A 22,285-nucleotide genomic window follows, 5' to 3' on the forward strand; every position below is an offset into this window, starting at 1 on the left:
AGATAATGTCATATTTCTAAGGCTCTTTAGAATGAAGACTAAATCAGTCATTATATCAAAATAATTACAAAAGTAACAATACATGTGCACAACAGAGATCGTGTGTTGAAATTGTATCAGTTAGCTGGAGATAACCTATTTTTGTGGAACATTTCCTCACTCTGGCACAAGAATTTCATTAATGCTTATAAATATCACTAAACCACCTGCAGCCTTCTCTCTCTCTCTCTTTTTTAACCCTTTAGAAAATTACTCAAGCCATAAAGATGATTTTTCTTTTCAGTATGAGCACTATGTAATAAGCTATTAGCATGTCGTATGAAGGAAGCTGGATATAATTCATGTTTGAAAATCAGATGAACTTCACGTTAATACTAAAGAATGTGAATACTTGCCTGCTGATTGAAAGTATTCAGGAATGTTAAATTTATGAGCAAATACAATATACGGTATTTATGATTACAATATTTATGTAGTTCTGAGCAAATACAATATTTCCTAGGAAATATTTCCTCAACATTTCCTAGGAAATAATCTGGAAATATGGAGTAGCATATTCTAGGCTTCGATGAAGATACAATGTTCTGGACAATTGATGCTCTAAACAGCACGCTCATGACCCGACCACCCTGTGTCCACTTCTCTGCCTTACTTCCCATCTGCACCTTTTAATTGTTTCTTGACAAGAGGCCAGGCACTGGAATTGAAAAATTAACGTGAACTCCTTTTTTCTTCCTTCTTTGGGAGTTGAATCATTGACAGGACTTTATCTCCCACCTTGCAGGAGTGAGGGGGTGTATGGATGGGTGAAAACTCACAAACACAGAGATTAGCTTCAGTTTTCCCAGAAGACCTGTCTGTTATCCCTTCGGTATTTCTTCCTTTGACCTTGACCATGGCCTGAAGCCAAGAGTTTTTGTGAGATATTCTGTGCAGTAGGAGAGCAAAACTAAGAAAGCCCAGCAAACAAAAGCCCCTCAGATGCCAGTAGGAATTTCTACAAGTAAAAAAATAAATAAATGTTCAGATTGTGTCAAATAAAACTCAAAGTAACTCCTGAGTTTTGAAAGTGAACCACCCTCTATTTATAAAATACTTCTACAGAATGTAAAATGTTTTATAGAAAACCAACCACCTGCCAGCCACATTCTGAGGGAGGGCAGTGAAGAAGGGAGACAAGGTCCCCAAACAGACATAATTTCATCTCTAGAAACTTTTATGTTGAATACTTGTCATCTTTTGGATTATGATTTGCTTCTGCGAATCAGTCCCCTTGTAGGCTCGTAGATTTGTATTGGTGGAATCTCAGAAATGTTACTTTTAGAAGCCTTCTGATTGGTTAATGCCGGGTAACACAGCTTTTTATAATCCTCCTTTAATAAGAGTCTTCCATCTGATTTGAAAAGATGTTGGAAGGCATTAAATGAACTAACCATCTTTGGTAACAATAAACAGACCATTGGTAATTTTGAAGGTTTTTTTTTTTTTCTCTTTGTGAAATATAATTACCTTCTTGTTTCATCAGTTGCCCCAAAGGTCTCTTCTGTGATAAAATCATAAAATTCTAAAGCTGACAGTGTCACACAAATATCAGACCAAGGGGGTGCTGTGGTCTTTGGGTGGGGGGGAAATAGCAGTCCCCTCTGTGTCAAGGCCACTACCAATAAGTGGAAAGTTTCCTTGGAGAGCTGAAGTTACTTGGCCAATCACCCAGCTACCGTGTAGCAGAATTCTGTGAGCCAGGACCAGGTGGAGGTAGCAGAGGGTAAAGGACATGTAGGAACCCAGTTTGGTGCACACTGGCCGTGTCTCCGCACCCCCGCACTCTCCCACCCCTCAGCATGGGGACGCACTGGTGAATGATGCAGAGTCCCTGCATCTGTGGGGCCCTGACAATGAGCAGTTAACTAGCTGAGGACTTTTTTTTTTTTTTTAAGATTTTATTTATTTATTTGAGAGAGAGAGAATGAGAGAGAGAGAGCATAAGAGGGAAGAGGGTCAGAGGGAGAAGCAGACTCCCCGCTGAGCAGGGAGCCTGATGCGGGACTCGATCCCGGGACTCCAGGATCATGACCTGAGCCGAAGGCAGTCGCTTAACCAACTGAGCCACCCAGGCGCCCGCTGAGGACTTCTTACAACCTTGGATGCTACACTCTGATGCTGGCCACCAAGGTGTCTCTAACTGCAATGGACTTGCACTGGTCCCCCTGCTTCCTCAAGAGAATTCTTTAAGATGTATGTCAGATGATTTCACTTCTCTGCTCCAGTCAGCTGATTCTCCATAGCTCGCGGCAAAACGTAAAGTTGATAGAGTCCCCTTTGGGCCCTTGCCCCAACACTGAGACCTTTTTCCTGCTTTAATGGCATCTCTGCCTCTGCCCTCACTGATGCTGCTCTAGACACCGTCCCCCCAGAAGTCTCAAGGGACATTTGTTTCCCTCCTGCTCTGAGCACTCCTTGCCTAGCTCTCACCAAGCTTTGCTCCTTCTCCTCCAAGGTTGGCTCAAATGATCTGCCCGTGGAACCTATATGACCACCCACCTCTCCACTTTGGACCTGCTTCCTCACACTCATGTCCATGTGACATGCTGTTTCCCATCATCAGACCTTTCATGGCATGTCCTCAGCATCTTGAACGGTGCCTGACACAGACAGACTCTAGGGAAATGTGTTTTCCAAGAAGTAAATTCAAGAAGAGGGGTGAACAATAAATCAAGGTCCCAGAGAAGGTGCAGTGGGGTTGGATGGGGGTGCCCAGGGAAGAAACACATGGGGCGGGGGTGGGGGGAGAGCAGGCCAGCGGGAAAGGGGGACAGAGAAGGGCAGCAGCCTTCCCCATGGTGGTCTGCAGGCTCTCTTCCCCTTGGCCTTCACACCCCTACTTCTGGGGTACCTTAGGACACTGGGCGCAGGGTGGGCACTGAGCAGGCCCTGCACTGCTCCCATCCCGGCAGGACTGGCACCTGTAATGTGGGGCCATGGAACCCGAGGCGACGCTATGGGTAGTCACCACGCCGCACTGGCGGGCTGCCCCTCCTGCTGAACCTCCTCTCCCCACGACCCCCTTCCTCTGACCCTCTCTTCCTGCGACCGCCTCCTACTGACCCATGCCCCTTGACAGCCCCCCCCCAAAAAAAAACCCCACCTGTGTTCAGGTACTGATGAGTGCTGCTGAGAAAGATAAGGTGTAGTTAGTGGTAGGAGAAGGGGTCTTTTTTAGAGAAGAGTAGTGGGGAACGGTCTCCCTGTGGAGGTGGCATTGGGGCAAGACCTGGAGGAAGTAGGCAGGATCTGTGGAGCGCTAGGACAACGGCATTCCAGGCAGAGGGAATAGCGAGTGTGGTGGCCATGAGTCAGGGCCTTGGGCATTCCAAGGAACAGGAAGTAGGCCAGGAGGGCTGGAAGGGAGAGGCAAGTGCAAGGAGGAGGAGGAGATGTGGCGAGAGGGGCAGGCAGAGGTCAGAGCAGGCAGGGTCATGCAGAAGTTTGGATGAGAGGAAGGCACCACAGCACTTTGGGTTTTGATAAGGGACTGTCCTGATCTGGCTTTTTTTTTTTTTTTTTTTTTTTAAAGTATCTGGCTTTTAAGATTGCTCTGGTGGTTGTACGGAATAGGAGCACAGGTTTGGGGCTGAACAGACCTGAGTTCCAGTGCTGCTCCTTCTGGGCAACTGTGTTAACTTCTCTCAGATGCCCTTTCCTCGTGTGTGCCACAGGGAGACAGTAATGTCTCCGCTAGGATTGTCGTGAGGATTAAATGAGATGGTCCCCTGGAAGTGCCGGTACAAAGTCAATGCTTCCTGTATTCAGAGCCGCCTCCCCGGACACGGGACTACAGCGCGCTGCTTCCGCCTGGGGAGGGACACAGTGGTGGCTTCGGAAGCGGCTTCGTATTTTAGGAGTGTTCAGGCTTTGGTCCACAGACCAGAGAATGGGTTTTGTTCTGCGGTCTCTGAAGGAGGATATGATCTGCATGGGTCACCTCGGTGACTGCAAAGGCAACTCTGTTGAAGCCCCTTTGGGTTAACTTCGCAACTGGACCAGGCCTCTGAGGGGGTGAAATTCTGAGGTGAACCAGATTTGGCCAAGGGTGGTGGGCAGCATGCTCCTCCTGGGCCGATAACACCAGCCAGTGAATCGGTAGTGTCCCCCCGCCCACCTAGTAGAGATGTAGGGACGTTTACGTGACGGAACACCTAGAGTTGGATAATCTCCAAATTGGGTCACACCTGGAAGGGTCAGATTTCCTTAACAGACTAGGCTTTACACATTTTTATGTGAAGTACAGAAACATTCGAGATAAAAAGTATTACCCGCCCCATACATACTTAATACTGGGCTGAGCCTTAAACCTAAGACTAATATTGCCTTTGTCTTTTATTTTTGTATTTTTTTTTAAGATTTTATTAATTTATTTGACAGAGAGTGAGCGAGCACAAGCAGGGGAAGCGGCAGGGAGTGGGAGAGGGAGGAGCAGGCCCCCTGCGGAGCAGGGAGCCCGATGCGGGGCTCGATCCCAAGATCTGGAATTATGACCTGAGCCGAAGGCAGACACTTAGCGACCGGGACACCCAGGCGTCCCTACCGTTGACTTTTAGACATAATTAAATAATCCATTTTATGTAAATTCCGAATCGACTGTGCAGATGCAAAGGATGACTGTGTCTCCAGGGGAAACTGGTTTATGTGCAGTTTTTCAGAAATCATAGGATCTGCTGTTTTAGAAGGAACATTAACAATTTGTAGCATGAATCACCTCTATAACAGGCTTAGCAGCATCCAGCCATAATCAGTGCTCTCTAAAATAGCATTTATTGAACACATAGCACAGGACAGGGTTTGTGCTGGACTCTGGGGATAGAATTCCTCGGGGAATTTACAGTCTGGGAAGGGTGTGCATGTATATGTGTGTGTGTGTATATACACACACACACATATATACACACGCACACATATATACACACACATACACACATATATATACACACACACATACACACACAGATATACACGCATATACACACACATACACACACAGATATACACATATATACACACAAATATACACACAGATATACACATATATACACACACAGATGTACACACATATACACACATACACACACACAGATATACACACATACACACACACATACACACACACAGGTATACACACATATACATACACATATACACACACATACATACATACATATACACACATATATACACACAGATATATACACACATATACACACATATACACACATACACACACATATACACACATACATATACACACATACACACACATATACACACATACACACATATATACACACATACACATATACACACACATATACACACATACACACATATATACACACATACACATATACACACATACACACACATATACACATACACACAGATATATACACACATATACACACATATATACACATACATACACGCACACACATACACGCACACACACATATACGCACACACACATATACACACACATATACGCACACGCGTGCACACACACACATATACGCACATACACATATACGCACGCACACATACATACACACATACGCACACACATATACGCACACACATACACACACATATACACATACACATATACACACACACGCACACACACACACATACGCACATACACACACACATATACGCACACATGCACACACACACACACATATACGCACACACACCTATACACATACATATACACACACATACGCGCACACACACACATGTACACACACATACATAAACTAATACATTGTAATAAATGCTAATTGGGGAGTGTATATAAGTTCGGCAATTCTTGTGGCAAACCACTCACCACTTCTGTCTCTTTGGGTTACTCTTAGTGTTTTAAAGACCTTCCTTTTACTAAAGTAGAATCCTGTTCTACTAGTTTTTACTTATTTTTGTAGATCAACCTTATCGGATCCCACAGAGCAAGTCCTTCTGCATGTTGGCCCTTAAGGTATTTGGGGTGGAGGCCTGGTTTCTTCTGAGCTTCCCGGCTAAACATCTGCTTCTCTCGGGGGGGGGGGGGCGTCCCTTTACCATCTTGGTCTTGCTCCTCTGACCTTTTTCTAGTGTGTCCCCTGTACTGTTGAGAGAGTGTTTTTGGGACCAGAGAGGGTATGACTGGATTATGTCCCTTCTCTTATCTGTTGTCAGTGTAGCTTGAGATCCCCCTGTTGATGAGGGAGACTCACAAGTTGGTCTCAGATCCAGCTAAGTGTACCCTTTCCACCTCATGTCCGGCTGATTCTTCGGAATCAAATGCAAGACTCCATGTGCCCAGTTGTCATCCAACACATTCTGCATTCCGCTGAGCTTGGTTTTAGCTGTACATTTGGATCAAGCTTCTCCCTCAATTCTTTCTTCTAATAAGGGCTTCCTTTAGCTCCTCGCCCCCTGGGTGCCATCTGGGGATTTTCTGATTCAGTAGGTCTGGGGTGGACACTGGGATGCTCTATTTTCACAAGCCTCCTAGATTGTTCTGATTGCAGTCAAGTTTAGTTATCACTGATAAAAGCCATTGATATGTTGAGTAGGCTAAGGACAGAGCCCAGCGACATGTCCCTGGAAATTTCCTTTGAGGTTGACACTCATTCACTTATATGTGCCCTTGGATGTCATCAGTCAAGCAGTTTCTAATCCATCTACTTGTCGTTACATCAGACTGTTTTTCTGTTGCTTATTTTTGTAGACAGACTATATCCTTCACTTTATCTCTAATTAACCAGCCTAGAAACTTAGTTGAACCTGATACTTTCTTACTGAACCCATACTAGGTCCTGGAGCACATCATTTTTTCTCACCCAAGAACTCAGAAACCCTGTCAGTAAAGCAAGGGCTAAGGCACGGTTTATCATTTCCCCCTTCTAGAAATGCTTTCCTCCCTTGGCTTCTGAGATGCCACACATTCCCAGTTTTCCTGCCTCACAGGCAATGCCTTCTCATACTCCTTTGCCCCAGGCTTGGTCCTGAGACATCTTCCCTGTCTTCACTCAGGCTCTAGGCAATCTCATCCAAGCTTGGGCCTTCAAACGCCATCTGTCACTGATGCCTTCCAAATTCAGATCTTTGATGCAGACCTTACTGGAACTCTCCAGACTTGTGTAGCCAGTAGCTTACCCAATATCTCCACTTAAATGTCCAATGGCCTCTGAAACTTAATCCAAAACAACACTCCTGATTCCTCTCCTCAAACCTGTTCTTCCCAAATGTAGTAAATGGCAACCCTGTCCTTCCACTTGCTCAGGTACTCTTGACCCTCTTCCTTCTTTTCTTCTCATACCACGTTCAGTCCCTTAGTAAACACGGTCAACTCTGCCTTGAGAAAATGTGGGGAATCTCATTTCTTCTCATCGCCTCCACTGCTCCACCCTGATCAAAGCTGCGCCCACATCTTGCCTGCATTAGCGCAGAAGCCTTTGGTTGTTTCCCCGGCCTCGACTCTTGTTCCCCTACTCATACCCCAGGCGTATCTCCGTGAAGCAGCCAGAGTGATTCTTTTAAGATATATGATAGAGTGACTAGTATTAAAAAACAAACAAACAAATATTGGGTGTGGAGAAAAGGGAACCCTTGTGCCTTGTTGGTAGGAATGCAGATTGGTGCAGCCACTATGGAAAATAGTATGGAGCTTCCTCAAAAAATTAAAAATAGAAATACTCTATGACCTAGCAATTCCACTGCTGGATATTGATCCAAGAACACAGAAACACTAATTCGAAAAGATATACGCAGCATGTTCATTGCAGCATTATTTACAGTATCAAGAATATGGAAGCAACCCAAGTGCCCATTGACAGATGAAAGGATAAAGAAGATGTGGTGTATATCTTATATAATGGAATATGACTCAACTGTAAAAAAGAATGAAATCTTACCATGTGTGACATGGATGAACCTAGAGAGTATTCTGCTAAGTGAAGTAAGACAGAGAGGTATGCCTGGGTGGCTCAGTCGGTCGAGCATCTGCCTTTGGCTCAGGACATGATCCCGGGGTCCTGGGATCGAGCCCTGCATCCAGCTCCCTGCTCGGTGGGAAGCCTGCTTCTCCCTCTCCCTCTACAGCTCCCCTTGCTTGTGCACTCTCTCTCTCTGTCAAATAAATAAATAAAATCTTAAAAGAGAAAGACAAATGCCCTATAATTTCGCTTAATATGTGGAATCTACGAAAATAAAACAAACAGACTCCTAAATACAGAGAACAAACCGGTGGTTAGAGGGGTACAAGTGGGGGAATGAGTGAGATAGGTGAAGGGCAGTAAGAGGCACCAACTTCCAGTTATAAGTCACAGGGATGAAAAGTACAGCATGGGGAACATTGTCAATAATATTGTAATAACTGTATGATGATGGTAACTAGACTTTTTTGGTGATCATTTTGTCATGTATATAAATGATGAATCACTATTTGTATACCTGAAACTAATATAATATTTAATGTCAACTAATATTTAAAAAAAAAAGAGACAGATGTTATCACTTCTCTGCTCCAAACCTTCCAGTGAGCCCAATGAGCTTATCGTCTCACTCGATATTGCCCCATTACTTACCTCACGTTCCACCTGTGCCCTTCCCCGCTGCTGTAGTCCTCACTGACCCCACGTTACTGTTTCTCCAAAATCTCAAACATAACTCCCCCTACCGCACCCCCGTCCCCCGCCCTTTGCCCTTGCTCCTCCCCTACCTGGTAGGCTGTCCCCCAGAGATCCACTTTGGCATTTTTCTTTACTTTCTGATCTCTGTTCAAATGTCAGCTCTGTCCACAGGCCTTCCTGGCCTATTTAAAGTCACCATTGTCACCCCACCCCACCCCCAGCCTTTCTCCCCCATCCCTGTGTTTTCCTCCTACATGTTTTCATAGGATTGAGCATTTCCACGCCAGCAAGTGCATTGCTCTCACGCCCTACTAGAAAAAGCAGCTTTGTGAGGGCAAAAAAACAAACAAACAAACAAAAAAAAACGACAGCATTGACTGGCACCTAGTTGGTGTTCAAAAAAATACTGCCTTCTAAAACAGTGAACGAGCAAACAAATGATGAAAGCATTCCTTCAAACCGTGGCGATTTTGTGGCCTGTGGCGTTCAGTTAGAGAGGTGTGAAGTGGCCTCAGATCTCTCGGCGGAGGGCGGTGTGGACAGGTGTTACAGCCTGAGAGCAAGCAGAATTACACGTGGCTCTGATGTCCAATTTGATAGCGGGACAGTGTTACAAACAACAGCACGGCCGTTAATTTGGGATGTCAGGAAAAAAAATAACCGTTTATTCCTGGCATAAAAATGGGAATCAATATATGATGGTCCTGTTTTGTGGGGAAATGAGGGGTGCCTTTCCTTCTCCATTTTGCCCACCACGTAGGCTGGTTACTCAGTGTTCGGCGCGCGGCGGGCGGCAGAGTGCTGCGTCGCTGGCTAGCGCAGGTGGGGGCCGGGAGGAGCCTGCACTTTTCCGAGTAGGAAGAGTGTCCATCGCTGGCCAGGCCCCGTGGCTCCCCCTGCTCCCCACCCCGCCAACCCGGCTGGCTCGCGGGGCCTGAAAACCCAGTGCGGCCGGGGCCTGTCTTCTGCGCCCTTTTGCGCTCCCTTCGGGCTGCGTGCTGCCCCCGCCGCAGATGCCGAGATGTCTGTGAGCAAGTGACCGAGAACATGTGGAGGAGCTTTATATACCGGAGAGACGGCACGGGAAAAAACAGCTCTTCCTGAAGGGGTTTCGTTTTCACTTCTGTGATCTGTGGACCCCTGGGGTTACACTTTCAGAGAGGGATGACCTGTTCTTTTGGAGGTGGGGAAACTGAGGCCCAGAGAGGTGACACGGGAAGTCTGGCCGCTCCCCGCAGGCCCTGCCCTCCGATGCGCTGGCGGGGCCCTGGCTCCGTGGGGAGCGGGCTGGAAGGAAAGTCGGTGGCCGTCCTGAGCCCACCGGGGGAATGCGAGTTAGACCAGCTCTGACCTGCACTGCTTTTCTCTGCGGCTTTCCCGGGGACGGACAAGGAGGATTCTCTCTCCTGGAGGCTTTCCCCTGACCGCTCTCTCGCTGTGAGTCTCCCTTCAGAACCTTCCTAGTTGCTTCTTGTCACAGTCCGTTGACAAGATTGTTTTCCAAGACTCACCTTGGAAAAATTGCCCCAATTTTCCCAGGAAGGAAAATCTGAGACCGTGAGACTCAGTGATCCGGGCCTTTCATAGTGGTGGCGGTCAAGTTTCCATAGCCAGTCGGTGGCGGTAGGCGGAGGGGGTTCCCCAGACAACTGGAACAGAACACTGCATGCTTTGGCTTTGAAACTACTTTAAGGAGCTGTTTCTGAGATGCCGAAAAGCCTTCTTTGAAGATAGCATTTCATTGCCCAAAATGTAGTAAGTTTGTCCGCCTCTCTCTCTCTGTTACCCAAGTAATTCTCTCGACTTTTCTGTTGTAGCCAAAAATCTGAAAACCGAGCAGCTTTCGCTCAGTACCTGCAAAGTTAGCATGTGAGCTGATGTGTTGTAACCAGTATGTCCAACAAACACATGAGATGTATCAAAACCCTTTTTCTTTGTGTGTGTCTGTGTAAACTTTTTTCAGAGTGATTTCTCAGGAATGAAAATTCAGGTGGGTCAAAAATTCCACGACTTTGTTGTTCACTCTCAGATACCATAGTCCTACTCTCATTTGGAGGCACAAGTCCAGGCCTGGATGAGTTGGAGAGTAATCAAAACTCCAAACCTGGCTTTGTGTTCCAGTGTTCTCCCTCGCCCAGCTGCCTCTGCCTTGGGCCCCTGAGGAGGGGAGCAGGGTGAGGCCTTTGCCCCCGGCTTCCTCCTGTCACCCCTCCCCCACTCACCAGATGCTCCTCTGCCCACTTCCTGCCAGAGCTCAAGTGGGGGTGGGGCTGTGCTCTTGGGACCTGGCGGATGGGGAAGGGGACCATAGCTTGGTCTTTTTGAGGCTTCCCTGCTGAGTCCCTCTGTCTGGTGGTTCCCTTGAGTTCAGTGGCTCTCTGTTCTAGGTGGTTGCCTGGTTCCCCTGCTCAGACCCGGCCATCGTCCTCAGCCCGCACTCCTCTGCACTCTGCCTTCTGAGGTTTCCTGTTCTCAGCCCCCAGCTGCCTCTCCCTGGACACATTCATCTGGGGGTGAGGCCAGTGCCACCAAGAACAGCCCTCGCCTGCCCTAGAGCCTGCCTGTCTCCCTGGATCTCCAGAATGGAGTCAGAGCCCAGCCCACAGGCTCCTTCCTGGGCAGTCTGGCCCTCACCAGGGTGTCTCAGAGCTCCCCCAGTAGGGCCCTTGAAACCGGTTCCTCACTAGGTTTGAGGTAAAAAGCAAGCTGCTGGGGAGTGGTTTTGCACAGCACAGCAACTGCTTTCTCTAGAGAAAGGAAATTCTCTCCTTCACTTCTCCCCTTGGTATCCACTTGAGTTCTCTGAGGTGCGCCAGGGAAAGAAGTGCCTCTTGGCCTGTGGGGGTGTGGTGGTGGGGGGAGGCTTTTGTCTCATACACACGTTGGTTTTCAGATAGTGATCAGGGAAGTCCAGGGTAAGAATATGTTACGTATCTTTCCTAAAATTTTAGGCACAGATATATGATGTTACGTTGAAAATAAGAATCTTCTTGCCCACTGCTGTTTGCCTTTTTCAGACCGTAGGGCATCATGGGGCTAGGTGGGCAGTAGATCAGTCTGGGGTCAGTTGCCCTGGGCTCGAACCCGGCTCTGGCACGTTCTCAGCTGGTGAGCTGGCAGAGAGCTCCGTCCGAGTCTGTTTCCTGCTGTGGACAGCGGTCCTGCCCGGTGCGCTTATTGTGAGGGTGAATCAATCCAGGAAGCCCAGTGCCAGGCAGAACACGTGCTCAGTAGTGTAGCTCTTGTGTCCCTTTTCTAAGCCCACCTGGATCACCCCAGAGCCGACCAGCTGCTTCCGTAACATCCACCTGCTGCCCAGGTTTCGAGCTTTCTAAGTACGCAAATGACCGGGGCCGTCCTCTGCTCAGAATGCCCTCTCCTTCAAACCCAGCTCCACCCTGCCGACCGACGTTAGCCTGCTTTCACCACTTGTGGCACTCACGCGTAGACCCGTCCGTGAGCCAGATCCTGTCCCTTTGTCTCTGCACTTGGGGACATCGCCTTCTGCGCCTCCGCTGTGCTGCCCAGCACCCTACTCACCTGTCTCCCCACTAGACTAGCTCCTGAAGGTATCACAGGGCCTTCACTCCGAACACCCATGACACACGCAGTACCTGTCACCTCTCGGGTGATCCCCGGGATAACTGAATGACTTCTATCTCTGGGGCCCTAGAATACAGTGATCACCTGCCACTAGGCTGTTTGCTTTTTTTTTCCACTTCAGTTTGGGGGGGGAGGGGCACCATGATCAGAGCGTCTATTCTATATTTGGGTTTAAACTTTATACTTAGGACCGTTCCTGGGTTTGTATTCCATCATCAGAACATGCATGTGAAAGCATCTGGGGAGTGGCCTGGCAACAGGCTGGATTTCTGAAAAGTGACACTTTTGCCTGTGGCTTGTTTCCCTGATGAGGGAGGCAGTCCCTCACTCCGGGATGGCGTTTCTAGCCTGTGAGTGGCACCAGTGGGTGGGACCTGGCGCAGCTGGCTGCCCTGCCAACTGCTTGATTGCAGGATTTTATGGAGGCCTGAAAGATGACTGTCTCTCCTCCTCTCCCTCTCCCCAAAGCCATTTTTTCAAAAAGATTTTATTTAGTTATTTTGAGAGAGAGTGCGTGCGAGAGAAAATGCACCTGCGAGAGAGCGGGCCGAGGGGCACAGGGAGAGAGAGTCTCCAGTGGACTCCCTGCTGAGTGCACAACTCTGTTGGGCTCCATCTCTTGACCTTGAGATCATGACCTGAGCCGAAATCAAGAGTTGGATGCTCAACCGAATAGCCGCCCAGGTGCCCCATGGTCATGGTCATTTTTAAGCTGTAAGAAGGGATTACTTAAATTTCACCGATGACTTTTTTTGACAGGAAAAACTAGGAAACCACATGCCTTTAAGGCAGCTGGCCTTCCTTTAACCTTGCGTCTCTTCTCCAGGCCCTCAGTCCTGCTGCGCCCACAACCGTACACCCCCCTGGACTGCTCAGGTTCTTTACCTTCCAAGTCCTCTCTCTGGACTCTGCCACAGTTCCTTAGGCAAATGGCTGTTTTGGGTGTTGGCAGAGTGGCTTTGCTTTGCAAAGCAAAGAGATCTCTGATGAGTGTTAAAGGAGCAGATTTCTCTGCGGCCTTGTGGTTGCAGCTTGGTCTTCCTGTGGACAGGTCTTCCTGTTGAAAGCTGCATCTCTAATTCTCCAGGGCGCACAAGCGCACACACACACACGCGCACACACACACACCGCCCAATCTCAGGAGCTCATTTTCTTTACAGTGTTCTGTCTTGTCATCCCAAGTAGGGAAATGCTTCTCTCCTTTTTACTCTAGGAAAAGCTGCTGCAAGTTCTACCCCAGTAGGGTCTGGTTTATGGGGGCGGGGGGGGTTGGTTATCAGGACCCAGTCCCATAAATCTCAAAGGGGTCCATCTGGCCTGGCTGTGGGTGCACATTCCATGTGCCTGTCTCTTTGTTTCTCATCCAGCAATTGGAAGGAATGTGCTTATATATGCCAAAGCAGAAGAGTCCCAGACCTTAGGGGCTTATTAATGCTATTTTTGCATTTCTTTTCTGTGTGGGTTGAGAGAAGAAACTGAAGCTTGCCAGGTGGCACACAGGGGACTCTCTGAGCTGGTGGTGGAAAAAACCACAGACACTCCTGAGGTTTATTGGTTTGAAACCCTTCTGGAGCTTTGTTTGCCTTTTCATTTCTGCACGTGCATAGAAGCCTTTTCCAAGAAGAAATAGTTATACTCAGAACATACTCATTTATTGCAGAAGCATGGGTGAGAATCTGCTTCAATTTCAGAGCTAGTTGAATGAATGAGGTGCTGAGGAGGAAGAGGTCGGAGGGAAGGTGGGCTGGTTTTTCACATTCTTACCAAGACATAATAGTGTTCACCAGACCACTGATGATGATATCCCACAGGAAGGAGGACGTGGTCAAGTATATCTGGAATGTCACTGTGGAGCAGTGAATCTTCGACGACCGGTGCACCAGTTGTCTCCTTGGCAGCAGAGGCCTGCTTTCCCTGGTTCAGGGTGCCACCATCTTGGCAACATGGCTGCTGACTGCTCAGTGTGCTCATCACTGTTGACTCACTTCTCGCTGCTCTTTTCTCCACTGCACCACTTCTGTGTACTCTTAGCTTCTACCCACTCGTGGCTTCTGCCTACTCATAGCTTTTGCTTACTCAGGGCTTCTCTCTTCCGCCTTTACTTGGAGTGTCTTTAGGTGACTTTCCATTCCCCAGCAAAGAAGATCTGATTGGCAAGTCAGTTACTGCCACCTCTGTTAGGCATATCATCAGATACGGTCGTGGCTTTCCTTAAAAGGGTGAGGCAGAACAAGTACCAGAGCAAGATGGATTCCTCTTTAGTGCAGTTGGGTTAGATGCCCCTCCTGTGTTGCTTCAATAGCATCTGATGTCTTCTTCTTGGCCCAATAGGATAGTGATGATAATGAGAATGGTGATAAATTTTCATTGAATTCTGCTTTTGCACCAAGCACTTAGCATAGTGTTTGAATTTACTTGAATTATTTCCTTCATCCTCATGACGTGGGGGACCATTTCACTGACGTGGAAATTGAGACTTAGGCAGGTTTGGTAACTTGCCCAAGAACACAGAGGTCGTAGGTCATGGAACTGGGATTCTGGACGAGGTGTCTGTTAAGATGATCTCTTAAAGGCTGTGGACTGATATGCCAAGAGCTAGCTGTCGAAAAGCCAATTTGTGGAATGGCTAATTTGCTGAATATATTTGTTGTTTTTCAACTTTTTAATGGTTGGTTGGTATTCCTTTTGTCTTTGGAGCGGCACTTTACATTATGGTCAGTGTGTTTCTGCCTCTGCTGCAGCACCCGCTGTAGACCTGGGGATGCTGATTGAGGGGCATTGGACCGTAGATTCAGGAACGTAGTGTGAATGTGAAGAGCTCTTACAGGCCAGTTTTCATTAATATGATCTCACTGATAACAAAGAATATATGTGTAGGAAATCCCGCTATATTCTTGAGCCTGTAGTACTTGAATATAGTTTTCTCGTGACCTGCCATCTTGGTCTCTGGCTTTCCCGTTCTCACTCTTTCTCCTTCTCCCCGTTTTCACGTCAACCCAAGCAGATGGGGAAAGGAAGAAGTACATGTGGCTAATTGTCCTGCGTCTCATCCATTTATCTTCATTCCAGTTAGACTCAGCTTCATAGCATGATATTTTCTGACATTATACACAAAGTCCAGTACCCTTGCCGGGCTTGAGTTTCCAGGGCTCTGCCTGCAGGATCCTTGTAGAAGTACAAGCACATACTCATGGGCTGCAAATAGCAGGCTGTGTGTGTGTGCTTCCCACAGAAGCAGCGGTTCCGGGTACAGGGGAGAGTAGCCAAATGACATTTTGTCTGTTCGTTTGTTCGTCCTTCCTTCCTTCCTTTCTTCCTCTCTTCCTTCCTCTCTTCCTTCCTCTCTTCCTTCCTCTATTTCTCTCTCTCTCTTTCTCTCTCTCTTTCTCTTTCTTTTTCTTTCTTTTCTTTTTTTTTCCCCCAACAAGTTTGAGTTCTAAAAAGTTGATATTTAAGCCCAAGGACTGAACATTCACGTTTACTTGGAGAATTGGAGCTTAAATCGTGTATGATTTGTCAGTGACGGAGACAAAGCCCCTAAGAGTTCCATCCAGAACTCATTTCATTAACGATGCTGAGGTGATAGCGAGTCAACAAGAAGGAAGACTGTTTACACTGGCTTAATTGCTCCGTTGACTGGAAGTATCAGCCAGCTGAGTATAGGGACCATATCAAGTCCAACACCTATCTCTGCTCCTTTTCTGCTCCCCATTGCACCCCCAGAACTTTTTTTCCAGCATAAAGTGTGAACTTCCAGTGTTGGTCATGTGTGTGTGTTATGAACCTGTGTATTTGCCCACAAGCAGCACTAAAGGCCTAGTTTATTCAGAGCTGTTGTCAGGTTGTGCAGGATTCCTCAGATGCAAATGCAGACCCAAATAGAACCCCCTTGTGCAATCAAAGGCAGTGTATTCTAAGGATTTTGCAGTGATTCACAGAACTCCACATCAGGTCAGGGATTATATAAGGCCGACAGGATTTTCCCTCCCTGCCCTTGTTCTTTGTTTCTTCCTAAGCCCAGCTTTCTAGTTCTCACTGCCGGTTGACTTTCTCCACATGGTGAAAAACATAACTGCATGTGGCTGCAGGTTTGGGCCTTTTTATAACTTCAGCCACAAGAGGGAGATGCCTGTTCTGCATCCTGGTGTCCGAGGAAGGTGGTTCAGACTTCTCAACTGTCACAAGGGCAGTGGGGTCATGTGAGAATTGGCAGCTCTGAGGGGCACATGGAGTGCATTTGGGGGAGCAGGAATCCTTAACAAGAAGGGGAAAGTGCTCTTCCCCAAAGAAGAGGGTGGTGCCTTCAGGTTCCCAGAAGACTAGGTGTCTGCTGGTGTTGTTCTTGTGCATTCCTGGGGATTTACCGTGGGTCGGAACATCTATTTTAAATGACTTGGCAGACTTAACTGTAATCTTAGAGCTTGTATTTTTTTTCTTCCGGCTTCTTGTCACCTACAAGCTTTAATGATTATTATTCTTCAGCAGGCATGTTCTAGCACCTCTTACTCATTTGTCACATTGAGCTTAACAAAATTAAAAAGTCCAGTGAGAAGACCCCATCTCTAAGACAACAGAGGCCGAGCTGTCGGCTCCCTGTCATTTTTGTAATCCGGAATCTCTGCTGCCAGGATTATGTTCAGCTCCTCTGTAATCGCTCTGTGTAGTCGGAAGCAGTAAGACTGCTTTGCAGGGGCTCTTGGGAAACATGGCGCAGGTGAAGGAGTGCAGTCTCTTGCTCATGTCCATCTAGGTAAGTAATCCTAATCCCACGGAAAAGGAAAAACTTGGGGTGTGAAGATTTGATAACGACCTGGGTACATTCTGAATCCATTACAAATAAAGTTCTCAGTAGTCTTTTTCGTGCTTTGCAGAATATTATTTCCTCCCAGCACTCAGTATCTGTCTCGAGCCCTGCCTTTTGCCAGAATTTAGGATTAAAAGGTAGAATCTGCAGGCCAGCTAGGCCTGCAAATGATTGTTGTTTCCATGGAAACTGTTGGAGGCCCCTCAATTAAAGCTGCCCCTGTAGGCCGGACAGAGTAAAAGTATGAAAATAAGTTTGTCTGTGAAGCCAAATACTCATCCTCCAAATTAAACCCAGAGAAGACAGATGATCCAGGAATCTACTGACAATTGAGGTCATTTTTTGTTTTTTAAGATTCTATTTATTTGTCAGAGAAAGAAAGCACAAGCCGGGTGGGGGGTGGCAGGCAGAGGAAGAAGCAGGCTCCCCGCTGAGCAGGGAGCCTGATGCGGGACTCGATCCCAGGACCCTGGGATCCTGCCCTGAGCTGAAGGCAGACACTTAATCAACTGAGCCACCCAGGCACCCCAGAGATCATATTTTTTTTTTTGTAGCCTTTTGGGGTGTAGCTCGGTGTTTGAGACCTAGGCGTGTGTGTTGGTTGGCTGACTTGCTTTGCCAGAGTTGCCCAGATAATTGTCTCTTTTATCCATGACCTCTTTGTGTCCAGCCATAGCTCAGGGAAGAGTGTTTGGGAACAATCTGATCTTTGCTCAGACTTAAGTGTGAGTCACAAAAAGCCCATTAGAAATGGGTGAAATCATAGAATGGTCTTAAAGTTGGAAGGAACCTAAAGGTCATTAAGTCCCAATGTCCCATCGAATTTGGGAATCCCTCTTACGGCACAACCACAGAGGCTCACGGCTTTGGCTCTCCTGTGAGCCCTGCTGCTATCAGAAAGGCCTCTTTGTGATCCAGCCAACATCTCTTCCTGTCACTTCCACCTCTGCTGCCTCTTTTTGGTGCCAGGGAAATGGAGTCTCCTTCTCTCATAGTTAAGTTAACTCTTTAAGTTTTAAGAATGTTATTGTGTACCCTCCAACGTCATCTCCCCCACCCCGCCCCATATCCCTCCCCAGAGTATTCCTAATTCAGAGCTTGGAAATCTAAGAAACACAAGACTGGATCAAACCATTGGTCTAAGCAGTCTCATAAAGGGTGTGGTTGCGTTTGTGACGTCACCTCAGAAGTTAGTGAATACACCCTACATTCCTAACTGCTTTTCTCATCTCTCAACCCTTCATCTGTGACTTTATTAAAACCTTTGGCCTTTCCTGTGAGGTTTAAATTGTACATTTTAAGAGTTCTTTATTTCTCATATGTGTTCTATTATTAATATCCTATTATTGTTTTTAAGTTAGTGCCCCCACCCCCCTGCAAAAGAAACAAAAACCCAACAAACAAAAGATGTTTTTGTCCAAATGATCCTACAACCTTAAAATGAATTAAAACTTAAAACTCCTAAACTCAGGGGTTGGTCCATGCTGACTGGGAAGTGCTGGGAAGCAAATAACATGGTTTCCATTTGGTGGGCAGAGAACCCTGAGGTAGACAGTCTGTTCTAGTTTCAGAAAGTCAATAAATAGCTGTGTGACCTCCAGCAAGTCACCAAGCCTCTCTGGGTTCCATTTTACTTAAAGTATAAAATCAGATAAATAATTTCTGTTCTTTCAGGTTATTGGGAGTGGTTTGAAAAAAAATGATTTAAGACTTCACAGCAAGCTATACCATGATACTCTGGGATATTTTGAGAGTTCAAAACAAATATAAGAAAATAAAATATTGATGATATTGGGTATTCAAGACTCCTGTACATTTACAGTTTCAAAGTAACAGTAGTCTGTCTCTATAGGAATGAATAGCAGTATGTACCTTGAATTGTAGAGAAAAAAAATCTCATCATTTCTAACATAGACTCTGGGTGGTATTTGACATAGTATCACGGTTGAGGGAGAAATTATTTTTGTAAAAAAAATAGCATGTTCATAGAGAAATGAAAGCACTCTGGGTTCCTTTGGCAGGAGAATAAAAGGGTGGAAGGCCAGGGAGTAACTTTGGATTTGTGAATCATTTAAATCTCAGCTTTTAAAAAAAAAAAAAACGTGGTAAGGAAATACCCCTAAGAAGTCAATGTGAGACTGCCATCAGCCAAACCACCCAAGTGGGCTTTGGGGATCTGAGCCTGATAGGGTCTCCTGTGAAGCTCGAGGGTGGATCCTGAGGCATGGTTTTTTCCCTGGAAAACTTTCCGGGGCTTGTGACTGGGACTGGCCACTGTGTCAGCCTGAAGCATCTAGCTCTGCCCTTATTCCCTAAGAAATGCCACAGGCTTGTAGCAGGCACTTGTCTGACACCTGCATGCTCTGGGCACTGAAAGGTGACCGCTCTTCCTAGGTGTTGGGAAGTGTGTTTTTCTTGCACACTGTTTTTTGCCTATGACCACTTATATTTGGGACACAGAAAACAAAGGTAACGTCCACATCTTCTCCCTATGGGGTCTGATGACAGTCTCTTGGGGTCATTTCTTTGCTTTATTCAGTTTTGCCAAAAATACGAACCCATCTAGACCTTGCAAAGAAAGTAGGTTTTTCTGGTGGTTTTTAAAATTAATTGATTGATTGATTGATTTGCAGTGTTTCTTGAGTATCGGTCGTACCTAATAATCCGATTACCTCTGAAGTTTTTCTTTGCGAGGGGGAAAAGACAATTGTAATAATCTTTCCATGTTGAAAAACTGCCCCTGCATCCTGGTGCCCTGTTGTGTTTGCTTCTCTGTCTCCAGGGAGTTCTGTCCAACATCTCTTCCATCACCGATCTCGGCGGCTTTGACCCAGTTTGGCTCTTCCTCGTGGTGGGAGGAGTGATGTTCATTTTGGGATTCGCAGGGTGCATTGGAGCACTACGGGAAAACACATTCCTTCTCAAGTTCGTGAGTATCCCCTTCTGCCTGCTGGCCGAGGGCCAAGCTGCCGTCCTCCTGCAGGAGGACACCCTATCTATAGGCGAGGTGGCTCTGCCACAGGCACAGTGAAAATATGGCCCAGCTAATGCTTTCCTTTCAGGAGAACTCTCTAGATCACCGCCCATCTGCCCCTCCATGCTTCCTCAGTAATGTAAGTACCACGCCCAACCCATGCCATCCGTGGAGATTTTGTACGGATATATCAGGACTTTGCATTCCAATCCCTCAAATGCCTTTAGACTAAAGTAGGTATATGTATAGTTTTCTTCTTTGAGGTGCTTTTTCCTCTTCTTTTAAGCACATAGTCAGTAGGGAGCTGTTCATACAGTTGGTTTAGAAAAACCAGACATCAACCCAGTGGCTGTGGCCTGTTCAGATGAAATCTGTTAAGAAATAGGTTTCGGTGAACATGGAGAAACAGCAAGGGGCACATCTTCCTTCTTCTCTGCCAGTCCAGAGTTTTCCTTTTGAATGATCAGCATAATTTTTAGATCCCTTGCAGGGAGTTGGGTGTGATCACTGTCAGCATGAGTATTTCTGGAGGAGGAGTTTTATCGGGGGCAGATAAGTAATAAAAGGAGAGAATGCGAAGTGAAAGCCTTTCCTTTGGAGAGTCCTTCCAGAGGAGAACGGAATGGCCTGTGTTTCCATGCATGTATCCGGAACGGGTTTGGAAAGTGTAGCCAAAGGTCAGCTGAATATGCCGGTCCGTGTGGAGCTTGGCATTGTGGTGGGCATCCGTGTCCATGTTCTCTGTGCGGCAGCGTCCACTCCCCTTTCCAAACACAGGGAAAGGATGAAAAAAAAAATCCACCTTCCTGTGGTGAGGAAAGATGGTGGGATTTCTAGACGGTGAATTAGTGTCCTCTCACCTGTTCCTAGAATCCTGCTCAACATCGTCCAGGGACATCTTCGTTTAAAAACTAGAGCATGTCACCAGTCTCCATAGCTGGGGGCGGGGGCGGGGCATGCTTCTCTTCCCCCGCATTGCTGCCACATCATCCTCTGGCATTTTTCTTGAATATCCCTAAAGAGTGTGGACTCACCATACCGCCCCCAGGATAGCCCGTTTCTTCGAATTTGGGCCGCCCTGGTGCAGATGAGGTTTTGACGAATCTAACCTGAAAAGTCCTATGTTTAACCTGCAGGTTTACATGACTCTGTGGTCAGGGAGCCTGAGGGACCCTTGCTCCTCCGTACAATTGAATGAGCAGTTGGCTCTCTGTTCTGTATACATTGGTCTGTGGTGGGAGCAGCTGGTTTCCCAACACTCCATTGGCCTTATGCCTTATCTCCCAGTTCCCCCTTTTAAACATACACACACGGTTACTTCATTGCCCACCTAATCAAAGACCTGTGGAGTCCCCAGGAGAGCTTTGCCCCTGATCCTCACCTGCCAACCTGGCAGTCTTCTTGGCACGAGATCCTTCTAAATGTGTGGGCTCCCCTCACCCAGCTTTTCTATAGCCTCATCGGGCCCCAGATAATACTTAACCGCTTGCCACTGTTTTATCGGTTTCAGCCTCCATGCCCTCAAATATGGGATCCCCTGTAATGTGATTTACTTGAATATAGTTCGGTTTATGAGAGTAGTCCCTTTAATATAATTTATCGTGTTTGTCGTACAGGCAGAAATAGATCCATGTCTCTAAATCAGCACCTTAATTTATAAAGTTCCATGTTGGAAATGAAGAAAATTGTATTGTTTCTCGGCTTTTGAAAATCACAGATAATATTTAAAATGGCTTCTCTGTTTAGTACAAACAATGAAAACTGGCCCAGAATATTCTTTGAGCAGGAGCTATGAAATAGGTAGGAAGTGAATGTCAACATGCCTTTAACAGCCCCAGAGATCTGATGCTGCAAGGCTAGGAGATTTGCTGAGGGAAAATCTGAGAGCTAAGATAATGTGAAATGGAAATGGAGCTTCCTGGTCGACTGAGGCCCTAGGACGAAGCCTGTGAAGTCAGTTTCTGCACCTTTGGAAATGGGGGAAATGAGGTCACCCAGGGCATACAGGTTTCTGCCAAATAATTCGATAAGAATTTAATTTGAACTCAGTTTTTGATCTATATATCATATAGCATTAAGAGAAACTTTACCAGGGTAACTGGAAAATGAGCTTGCCTAAACTTTGTGGTGGCAAGAACGAAAATCGAATTGAAATCCCGCATGACTTCTGTGGTGGTATTTTGGGTGCACATGCATGTGAGCTAGCTATGATTTTTCTCGTTTGTATAGCATGATAACTTT

General features: G+C 46.7%; 1 protein-coding gene across 6 annotated transcripts in view; it reads left to right on the top strand.

The window, feature by feature from the left end:
• TSPAN5 (tetraspanin 5) overlaps window positions 1-22,285 on the top strand; it is a 169,643-nt gene that overhangs the window by 136,204 nt on the left and 11,154 nt on the right. For 3 of the 6 annotated variants that reach the window (XM_088021101.1, XM_088021100.1, XM_088021105.1), the window contains one exon: window positions 19,853-19,999. In XM_088021101.1, the coding sequence (XP_087877227.1) occupies window positions 19,853-19,999 (147 nt within the window). Of the gene's footprint in view, window positions 1-16,748; window positions 17,017-19,852; window positions 20,000-20,027; window positions 20,184-22,285 lie in introns of those variants that run through there. The other 3 variants (XM_088021104.1, XM_088021103.1, XM_088021102.1) reach the window with 2 other exon arrangements.

Source organism: Eumetopias jubatus, unplaced genomic scaffold, assembly GCF_037043125.1.
Source record: "Eumetopias jubatus isolate StellerSeaLion01/CBP00866 unplaced genomic scaffold, mEumJub1_p1.0 scaffold_2, whole genome shotgun sequence".
NCBI classification, from domain to species: domain Eukaryota; kingdom Metazoa; phylum Chordata; class Mammalia; order Carnivora; family Otariidae; genus Eumetopias; species Eumetopias jubatus.